General features: G+C 35.8%; 1 protein-coding gene across 1 annotated transcript; it reads left to right on the top strand.

Annotated features, from left to right (window-relative positions):
- Nucleotides 1-2,559: 2,559 nt before the first annotated feature.
- LOC106333446 (ethylene-responsive transcription factor ABI4) lies at nucleotides 2,560-3,986 on the top strand. Its single transcript, XM_013771888.1, has one exon. The coding sequence runs from the start codon at nucleotides 2,666-2,668 to the stop codon at nucleotides 3,635-3,637; it is 972 nt and encodes a 323-aa protein (XP_013627342.1). The 5' UTR covers nucleotides 2,560-2,665; the 3' UTR covers nucleotides 3,638-3,986.
- The last annotated feature ends 7,821 nt before the right edge of the window (nucleotides 3,987-11,807 follow it).

Raw genomic sequence — 11,807 nt, 5'->3', positions numbered from 1 at the left:
TTATTATTTATATATCTATAAAGTAAGAAGTAGAAATTAATTTTTTTGGTCATTTTATTTCTTGAGATTTTTTTGTGACAAATTTTTTTTTAAAAATTGTTTAAGAATTGCCTTAATTGAAATGATTTTCTTTCCTTTTTTTCTACCACCACTAGTTTCTTACTTTAAAAGTTAATAACAATCAATAGAATTCTATACACAAGTAATGAAAATCTATGTAAAAGTATTTGATAAAATTTGTTAAATCTAGTTAACTTGTAAAATCCTCTCAACTATTAAAATCATCAAATTCCACATAAATTCATGTTCCAATACCCCCCCTAAGAGATGCTATAAGCTAAATTTAACATCACAATTATAGAAAATATATTAAACTTAGTAAATTAAATGGATGTTTGAGACTAATATATGGATTGTCAACATGGACAGATCTGAGATTTAAATCTCTTACATATTAATTGAGAAACATTACAACATTGTTTTGTAGTCATGTGTCACCATGAGAATAAAATTCAGAATTCTTAGAGAATTAAGTTGGTTCATCTTAACTTATATTATACTTTTATCAAACTAACTATTAAATTGATAAATAGTGTACAAAATAATAGTCTCGCACTTTCCTTAAATAAAAGCTATGGAATTGCCTAATATGGTTAACGTATATATGACAATTAATGATTATGAATAATAAATATTTGATAATATTTTTTGTATCTTACCTCTTTTTTGTTTAATTTTATATTATTAAAAATATTAAACAACCACATTAACCATATAATAAACAAAATTAATTTTTTTCTTATATGTTATATTTTGAATTTTTAAAACGACTATAAATTACTAAAAACGTTAAATGTCTCACACTAAAATTTTGTGATCAATGGTTTAACTTTTTTGGTAATAACAAGATACAGATGATCATAAATCGTATGAATATGAAGTCTCATTTACTAGACATTCATATTATATATTAATATAGTTTAAAATTAAATTATATAACATAGAAAAATACTTAAATATGATAATTTCGTAATTTGTATTGGAAAGTATTGAAACCTTAATATTTTAATTTTGAAATTTGCCTTAAAAAATCGCAGATTGAAAATTTTGTGTTTATCACATGAGTATGAATTCTCAATAGTAAATATTTATATTAAAATATATTATATATCTATGTCCATGTCATTAAAATTTAGTTATATACCATATTAAATAAATAAAATGATTGTTTTGATTTATTAACTAAAAAAGTATCATAAATAAACAAGATGTATTGTTTTGATTTATGTGTTTACTCTAATTTAATTATATACATAATACGTAAATGAATACAAATAAGTAATAATAGATAAAAATTATTTTTATATATAACATTCATCCCGCGTAATTTTTAAGCCAGTATATATATATATATATATATATATATTTCATGTTAATTTTAATAAAAAGGAATGTTTTATCCGACTATTTTCAGAACCTGGTTGATTATCAACACAATGATTAGAACTATTGAACTATGTGAAGTTTATAACACCAATAGATGTTTGGCCTCGTTTTTGTGGACTTGACGTTCAACATCTCAGCTTCAATCATCTTTGCATGATAATCTAGTTGCAAGACGGAACGATTGACTTGTACTTGGCATGCAATTCGTTTTTGTGTTTCTTCTTGTATAAGCTTTTTATGTACCTTAGACCACCCGCAAGTGTATATTTTGAGGGTCCTTAGACTAATTGGAATAAAATAATATTAACGAAGCTCAGTTTGGTAAGGAACCGTCCTAAATTAAGAGGTTTTAAGGAGCAAATCCTTAGTGACGTGGCAAGTTCTTTTCCGATCATCATCGGAGCTAATGTCTTCCGATCACTTATAGAAACCACTTTTAAAACTCATTAAAAGATTAGAATTGCTATAGAAACTTGAATTTTTTTTTTTTTTAAATAACTTATAGAAACCACTTTTAAAATTGATTAAAAGATTAGAATTGCTATAGAAAATTAAAAATTATTGTATTTGGTGATGAAAGTATATTTAAATTAATAATTAATGTATTTTTATATATTTAATCATGTAATAAATAAATATTTAAATTTAACATGTTTTAATTTTTTTTCTTCTTAATGATAGTTACTCATGCAAAAATAAATATCTTATTTTTACATGTTTTTTTTTTCTTAATGAAAGTTAATCATGCAAAAATAAATATTTAAATTTGACATGTTTTATTTTTTTTCTTAATGATAGTTAATCATGCAAAAATATATATTTTAATTTCACATGTTTTAAAATTTATTAATTTTTTATTCTTAAGGATTCCAAATTGGATAACACCATTGAACATACTAATTTGATTAGAGTTCTTAATTATTTAAAAAAAAATTACTTTAATAATTCTAAGGATTCCAATGGAGGTAACAACAACCAAAAACAAAACTTAGTAATAATAATAACAACAAAAATGTCATTGGTGGGAAAACAAATGGGCTAAGTAAAAGTAAAAAGAAAGAAGTGAGAGTGAAGAGAATGTAAGTATATATAAAAAGAGAAGCACCGCCCTAATCCACCATTCACAACCCTGACATTCAAACACTCTCCAGTCTCTCTTCCTTCTTGATTCGTCCTCTCAATTTCTTTAATCCATTTCTCTTTCCTTTCTTCTTCATCTATGGACCCTTTACCTTCCCAACAACAACAACACAATCTTGACGATAATATCCAACAAACCCTAACCCACAATCCTCAAACCGATTCCACCGACTCAACCTCATCCGGACAACAACGCAAACGTAAAGGCAAAGGTGGTCCCGACAACTCCAAGTTTCGTTACCGTGGCGTCCGACAAAGAAGCTGGGGCAAATGGGTCGCCGAGATCCGTGAGCCACGTAAACGCACTCGCAAGTGGCTTGGTACCTTCGCCACCGCCGAAGACGCCGCACGTGCCTACGACCGAGCCGCCGTTTTCCTATACGGGTCACGTGCTCAGCTCAACTTATCTCCGTCCTCTCCTTCATCAGTCTCTTCTTCTTCCTCCACCGTCTCCGCCGCTTCCTCTTCTCCTTCTTCCTCTTCTTCCTCCACTCAAACCCTAAGACCTCTCCTCCCTCGTCCCTCCGCCGCCTCCTCCGCCTCCGCCTTTGGTCATTACGGTGTGCCTTTTACCAACAATATCTTTCTTTCTGGTGGGACCTCTATGTCATGCCCTAGTTATGGTCTTCTCCCGCACCAACAACAACAACCAAATCAGATGACGCAAGTGGGACAGTTCCATCACCAACCGTATCAGAATCTTCACTCGTGTGATAACAATAACAAGATGGGTGACGTGGAGCTCACAGATGCCCCGGTTGCTAATTCGACGTCGTTTCGTCATGAAGCGGCGTTAGGGCAAGAACAAGGAGGAAGTGCTTGTAATAATACCAATTATTTGATGGAGAATATGAATTCTCTAACTGGCTCGGTGGGTTCGAGTCTATCAATATCCACGGCCGTTAATCCGGTTAGTTCTATGGGTATGGATCCGGGTTATAATATGGTTGGTGATGGATCTGCTACGGGTTGGCCTTTTGGCGGAGAAGACGAGTATAGTCATTGGGGGAGTATGTGGGATTTTGTTGATCCCTTCTTGCTTGACTTTTGATCATATGGTATCGATGAGGAACCCTAAAGGACGGTCAAGAACATTAAGGATTCATTTTTGAAAGGAATCAAGGAGATTACACTCGATGAGGAGCTTTGCATGCACAAGTTTGGAGGATTTTTTTACATATAGATAATTAAGAGGGTGTTTTTACTGCTTTCAAGATTTTTTTAGTATATTTTCAGGGAAATCGTAAAGGAGACTACGGTTCCAATAAAGTAAGTATATACATATGTGGAAGAGGAGGAGAACGGTGGAAAGTTTTATGCTTCATAGAGTGCCTGATGGGATGATATTTTCGATTTTGTTTGACTTTCAGAGGTTTATATATCTCATTTTATCGCTGAAAGTTTTATTTATTTATGTGCACTCTTAAGTTTGAATTATATATACTATATATGAATCAAAGGAAAAATATGGGAGAACACCTTTCCGAGGAAAGGTCACCTAACCAAGTGGTGGTAGCCTAGCGGTAATCTCTTGGGGTTTGGTGTGTACCCACATCAGTCCTGGCTTCCGCCCAAGTGGTTTATATAGTGGGCCATAACAGATGATTGGTCCACCCCCTGGCATTAGTCGGAAGGTATTCCAAATTCGGGTCAGGCAGTGTGGTACGCTTTCGTGTTAGTCCACTATGTAGCACTAACTGCGTTCTTCCCGGGGCTGACCGGATCAGCCGATAGGGTTTATCAAAAAAAAAAAAAAAAAAAGTCACCTCCGGATGCATATATTGTTTTGCTTGTATATCATCGAATATCGATAGTACTATAATCGATGATCATTTCCTGTCGATAGAGGGTTTTCTATCACAACCAGCAACCGTATTCACGTCAACAGATCAACGAAAAGAAATCCTGAAATTACATAAAGAAAAGCGAGAATTATCACTAGTAGAAATCTATCGCATAGCCACTACAACGTCGTGGCTATAAAAGAGAAAACCGTGGCTATGAAAAAAAAAAGCCACGCTTCTAGATCAAAAATTTACCGTGGCTAAAAAAACCATAGCTAAACGTGGTTGTCAGCCACGATTTTACCATGATACTTTCGTGACTATCCTAACTACGATTTTGCCACAGATTAAATGTATAACCACTATTTTGTAACAGTTTTGTCGTGGCTATTTAGAATAAAAATTTAAAAAAATAAATAAAAAACGAAATGGACATTTAATAATATATAATAAAATACAAACAATATATATAAAATACAATAAATCCGGCAAATCCTGACGTCCTCGTCTGACCACCTCCGATGGTGTCTCCGGCTTCTTGTCTTCTCCACCTTTCTCTTCATCTTCTTGCTCAGCACCACCGGACCACGACAGCACCGCACCATTCCTCCGGTGATAGCCCACCCATCCGCGTCTCCGGTGATAGTCGTGCCACTCCACCACCAACCAAACCACCAGGAGATCTTCTTCCACCTCCACCGCACTCTGTCGCCGTCTCGTGTACTCCGTCGCTGTCTATTTTCTCACCCTTCTCCATTCGTAGCGGTCGTCTGTGTAAAGAAGAAAAAATTAAATCTTTTGAAAAACAGAAGAAACCCTAGAGAAATTACAGATTAGAAATTTGAGTTTGTGAGAAGGGATTTGTGTACCTTCATTCGTGTTGATTTGTTGATGAAATCGTCTACGACGAAGAGCTTAAGACCAGAGTCACCCTTCACGGCGAGTAACCCTTCACATCGAGTCACTTCTTCTGCGACCATCGTCATCACCCTCCACGGAGACTCTCTTCTTCTGCGACCTTCATCATCATAATCACCCTTAACCGCAAGTTAATTTGTGTGCAAGAGGAGGGGAAGAAACGTGAAAGAAGAGGGGAAGGAGACCTGAAAGAGAAGATTGAATTGTGTGGTGCTAGATCTGTCTGGCCAATGACAAAGAAACACAAAAAGAATCAATCTAGACCATTGACTAATTGTAACCAATGGTTGGATTTGCTATCCGAACACTCTTGTTTTTAACCAATAAGAAACGGTTGTTATTTACGTTTGTTTTTGTTTTAATTTTATATAGTGTTATGAAGTGTTAAAGATTAAAGTTGAAGGATTAAAGTTTTAAGTGTTAAGGATTAAAGTTTAAGGATTATATAATAATTAATAGTTGGTGATTTAGTTTATAATAAAAATTGAAGTTTAAATCTATTTAAAAAAATTGGTTATAAAATTTGGAAAATATAAAGTTTGGAGTTTGTGTTTCAAAAAAAAATAAAGCTCGGAGTTTAGAGTTAATTAAATAATATATGATTAAGCTTAAAGTTTGGAATTTGAAGAATATGATTACATTTATAAATGTCAAAGTTAAATAATTGAAAGTATGTATGTGTTATGTCAGCCACGATTTTACCATGATACTTTCGTGACTATCCTAACTACGATTTTGCCACAGATTAAATGTATAACCACTATTTTGTAACAGTTTTGTCGTGGCTATTTAGAATAAAAATTTAAAAAAATAAATAAAAAACGAAATGGACATTTAATAATATATAATAAAATACAAACAATATATATAAAATACAAATAAATCCGGCAAATTCCGACGTCCTCGTCTGACCACCTCCGATGGTGTCTCCGGCTTCTTGTCTTCTCCACCTTTCTCTTCATCTTCTTGCTCAGCACCACCGGACCACGACAGCACCGCACCATTCCTCCGGTGATAGCCCACCCATCCGCGTCTCCGGTGATAGTCGTGCCACTCCACCACCAACCAAACCACCAGGAGATCTTCTTCCACCTCCACCGCACTCTGTCGCCGTCTCGTGTACTCCGTCGCTGTCTATTTTCTCACCCTTCTCCATTCGTAGCGGTCGTCTGTGTAAAGAAGAAAAAATTAAATCTTTTGAAAAACAGAAGAAACCCTAAAGAAATTACAGATTAGAAATTTGAGTTTGTGAGAAGGGATTTGTGTACCTTCATTCGTGTTGATTTGTTGATGAAATCGGTTACGACGAAGAGCTTAAGACCAGAGTCACCCTTCACGGCGAGTAACCCTTCACATCGAGTCACTTCTTCTGCGACCGTCGTCATCACCCTCCACGGAGACTCTCTTCTTCTGCGACCTTCATCATCATAATCACCCTTAACCGCAAGTTAATTTGTGTGCAAGAGGAGGGGAAGAAACGTGAAAGAAGAGGGGAAGGAGACCTGAAAGAGAAGATTGAATTGTGTGGTGCTAGATCTGTCTGGCCAATGACAAAGAAACACAAAAAGAATCAATCTAGACCATTGACTAATTGTAACCAATGGTTGGATTTGCTATCCGAACACTCTTGTTTTTAACCAATAAGAAACTAGGGCGTAGATTGTTATTTACGTTTGTTTTTGTTTTTATTTTATATAGTGTTATGAAGTGTTAAAGATTAAAGTTGAAGGATTAAAGATTTAAATGTTAAGGATTAAAGTTTAAGGATTATATAATAATTAATAGTTGGTGATTTAGTTTATAATAAAAATTGAAGTTTAAATCTTTTTAAAAGAATTGGTTATAAAATTTGGAAAATATAAAGTTAGGAGTTTGTGTTTCAAAAAAAAAAACTTGGAGTTTAGAGTTAATTAATTAATATATGGTTAAGTTTAAAGTTTGGAGTTTGAAGAATATGATTACATTTATAAATGTCAAAGTTAAATAATTGAAAGTATGTATGTGTTAGGAAATTTGAAATATATAAGGTTTTAGGTTTAGAGTTTAAAAGATATATGGTTATATTTAAGAGTTGGACTATGAAAAATTATATATAATTTACAATGTTAAAGTTATATAATGGAAAGTATAAATGTTTTGGAGTTTATAGTATATAAAGTTTGGGTTTAGATTCAATGGTCAATGGTTTAATGTATGATATAGGATTTGGATATAATGTATTTGCTGTTGTAGAGTTTATTATTAAAATTTAGAGTTTAACATTGAAATTTATTTGTAGCTTAAATATATTAGAGTTTGTAATTTAAATTATAAGATTAAAAAAATTGGATATATAGTTTTATATGTATGTTTAAATTTATGGTTTAGGGTATAGAATTGGAGGTTTGAATTAGGGTTTGTACACTGCCATGACAAAAAAATGGCTATACAGTGGCTAGTAATATAGCTACTGAAACAGTAGTGGCTATAACTGTGGCATTTCTCTTCCCACGAAACTTCGTAGCTAAATCATGGTTAGCGTAGCCACTTTCTTGCTTCGTGGCTAATTCGTGACTGAGTCCTGGCTTTCTTTTTATAGTCATGGTTTTACAGTGGTACTACCGTGGCTATGCGGTAGATTTTTACTAGTGTATCTAAAATATACAATATACTAGGTAATAACCCGCGCCTTACACGGAATGTGATTATTAGTTTCGTTATTTTTTAATAAGGAAACATTAATCTATTTAATATGGATATCAGTTCGGTTTTAGGCTGTTTTTTCGTTTTTAATCTCCTAAAATATAACTATCATTTTAAATCAATATTTATTTGGTTTGTTCGGTTAAAATGTTTGATGTTTTTCTTTTTTTTTCCTGTGATAATCAAAAATTACTATTATTTGTTTGTTTTCATGTTATGAATCTTAGATAGTCGTGATGTCGAACCAACGGTTTCATATTATAGTTTCTAAACGGATAATAGTTAAAAAAAGAAAATTATTAAGACAAATCATTTTACTACAATTTGGCCGATAGTGAAAGAAGCATTAAGAAAAAAAATATTTTAACTTTCAAAAAATTAGATATTTCAGTTGTGGTAAATATTTAGTTATAAGGTGCTCACGTCAATGTGCACATGTATGTGTATGTAAAAGTATATAAATATGATTGATAAATATATAGAGATACTGTTAATTAATATTAAATGACATTTTTTTCAAAATAATACATGAAAAAAAAATTCTTAAAATGAAATTATTTAAAAACAAAAATATTGTAAAATTTATATAAACTATAATATATAACTTATATATAATTATTTAAATATATGTATATATATGCATATAACAGATCAAATTGGATATTCGTTCCTATAAATATTGATATTTGTGATTTGTTTTTTTGTTACGGATATTGCATTTTAGTATTTGATTTGCTTCGTAGAGTAACGGATATCCAGATTTTTTGGTTCGAATCAAAACGCATAACGAATCGAATCAAAATTTATGAATAATTTGTCCAGCTCTATTCGTAAACAGTAAAAATAACGTAAAGAAAAGCCATGCATCGGAGATTTGTATTAAAAAAAACGTAAAATATATAGTGTGAACATGTGTGGAGTTTGGCTTAAAAACTCTCGACATGTGTCCATTTTAGTGTGAACGCATTTATTACAATTCTTATCCTTTAATATATAAGGGATGTTTAAATAAGTTTTGTAAGCTATAGTTATGTCGCTTGCAAATCAACAATGTGTGTTTTTAATTTTTTTTTTTTTTTTTTTGTAGTCTACAAATCAACAATGTGTGTTTTTAATTTTTTTTTTTTTTTTGTAGAGTCTACAACACCGATTCAATAATGTATGTTGCTTGTAAATCAAAATCACACTTACAAACGACTATTATATAATACATGAATCGGTATTATATAATACTAGTTTGTAAGTGTGATTTTGAATTGTTTCTAGTATTTGATAAGAATGACTATTCCAAGTTAAAAGAAACTCCCATGACTCTATAATTTTCTATCATGTGTAGAACAGTTACATGGATATAAACAGATACCTACTTGGTTGCTTATTTGTGATCGCAGCGCACCAGCTCTTCATATTGGCCATTACAACTCCATCACTGCTGTTTCAGTTCCAATGGTTGCAATGAATTGTTAACTCTTCAAAGTTTATGGACTTGATTTTATTATAGCTCTCTTTGTGACTTCCTTGTGTATTTGATATTAAAGCGTATTATAATTTCTTTTCTCTAATCGAACAAAGAAAATAGAACACTAGAGATTCTTTTCATGTGTGTAGAGGATGGATTTGACCATTCCACAAGGCCCGAGGAATAGAAAAACCTGGCCCGGATCAAGTAGAGCGACGGCTCGATCGGTCGGCTCAAGAGTAAGGTCTCTCGGCTTGACTCTTGAGTACTTTTAGTTAATCATCATCGACTGAAGTACATTCGGCTCAGCGGCTGCTCGGACGCCTACGGGCTTCTCGGCCCAGCAGAGGAGGCCCACCAAGATGGCGTAAATTAGGTCAAGGACGAGGCATCAGGACGTCTATATAAGGGAAAGGGGAGACAACGAGAGAAGGATCCGAAATCACTGACTAACACTTGGCGGCTAGATTAGGGTTTTCACCTTTGCTTCATCTCGCCGTTAGTTGTACTTTTCCGGTAGCTCATCGAGCCACCGGCTTCCTTTCTGTCGCACTCTCTTCGTTTCCCTTGTAACCGACTGAACGTTTTTCTCCGACCATTAATAAGACGTCTTTATTTAAATGCCCTTACTTGGTTCACCGGCCTCAAAGAAAACTATGTCGACTGTTTCCACGACCTCTCGACGGCTTTCCTTAAGAACTATATCATGTTCACCAACCAGGAAGCGACCGTGTCAGATTTGTGGAACCTCACTCACGCCAGCGACCAAAGTCTCCGCGACTTCATGGAGAAATTCAAAGCTATTGTCTCGAAGATTGATATTCCCGACCATATCGCCGTCGAATCTTTGATGAACACCTTGCACGTCGACTCCACATTCCGCCAGGATCTCTACCGATATCCGACAAAATCTGTCTCCGACGCCATCGCTCGCTCGCACAACTTTATCTGCATGGAAGAAGACACCAGAGCAAAGTTCGCAAAAGAAGCAGCAGCGAGACAGCGATCCTCCCGAACAAACGACACCCGCCCCGAGCCCCGCCAGCACTCCTCCAGTGGAAAGACCACTCAGAAGCGGGGCTACGTTAGCTTGGTCGATGATGAGGAATCTCCAAAATCAGCAGCCATCACGCGAGAGAAAGGCTGGAACCACTGGGATCGAGACTCCGCTCCGAAGCAATCAACCTCATCCGAACCAGCGAGTTCAAACTCCGAGGAGCCGAAAAAATGGTGCCTCTACCACAAAAGGGATTCCCATGACACGAAGGAATGCAAGGTCATCATCGGGCAGTTTTTCGACGGGATCACTAATGGGACAATCCAAATGCCCACTTCTCCTACGACACCGAAAAACACTAAAAGCTGGAGTAAGAACAAGGAGAAGAAGGCACAGAAGTCTCAAAAGAACACGGCCCCGAGCGAGGAAAGAGCAAGCCTTGAGTGCACTCCCGTCAACAACGTCGGCCCCGCCAATGATTCGTCAGAAGACGAACACCCACGTCACCGGCGACAAGTGGAAGTCATACTCTCTCGCCCTTGCGACTCCTCTGATGACGACGTCCCGATAGTGCAATCAGATCTGCGCGAGAAATTGGACAGCAAGGATAAGCAGTCTCTCGCTCCCTCGAAAATAGATAAAGACCTGCGCATTCTATTAAAGCGAAAAAGTGCCACGAACGAAAACACAGGAACCGCCGACCTCCGTGCGACCATCTCCAAATGCAACACTCGGAGAGTCGGTCAAACTGGCGACCTTCGCGACCAGCTCAATTCGAAGGCCGACGACCTGCGAATCCAACTCAACCGTTTGAAAGGGTCTGATCTGCGACGACGTCTCGAATCAAAAAAGAAACAGCCCACAGAGACTCCTATATTCGAGAACACAACTGACGATTTGAGGAAGCAACTCGAATCAATGCGAGCTACCCGAGCCCCGCACATTAATGTCATAATGGGCGGATCACCACCTTGCGGCGACTCGGTTCGAGCCGTCAAAGATTACAAACGTCAGGCAACCACCTCTCAGAAGTGGCCTTCTCCAGTCGAAAATGATCACCAGATCACTTTTTCGGCACTAGACACCAAGGGCGTCCACATGCCACATAACGATCCTCTCCTCGTCGACCTTGACATCGGCGAATGTCTGGTCGCCAAAGTCCTTATTGATACCGGCAGCTCAGTCGATCTCACCTTTCGCGACACACTCGACAAAATGAGAGTTGATTTACGGGATATGAAGCCTTCTTCTCGTACGCTCACCGGCTTCAACGGAACCTCCGAGCAAATGATCGGGACAATTCGCCTTCCAGTTTACGCAGGTGGTATAACCCGCACCGTCAAGTTCTCCGTCATCCGCGCCAAAGCACCCTATAATGCCA

The sequence above is a fragment of the Brassica oleracea genome, chromosome C3, assembly GCF_000695525.1.
Source record: "Brassica oleracea var. oleracea cultivar TO1000 chromosome C3, BOL, whole genome shotgun sequence".
In the NCBI taxonomy this organism is placed as follows: Eukaryota; Viridiplantae; Streptophyta; class Magnoliopsida; order Brassicales; family Brassicaceae; genus Brassica; species Brassica oleracea.
Note: the sequence above shows the minus strand (reverse complement) of the source record. Positions and strands in the feature narration are given on the sequence as shown.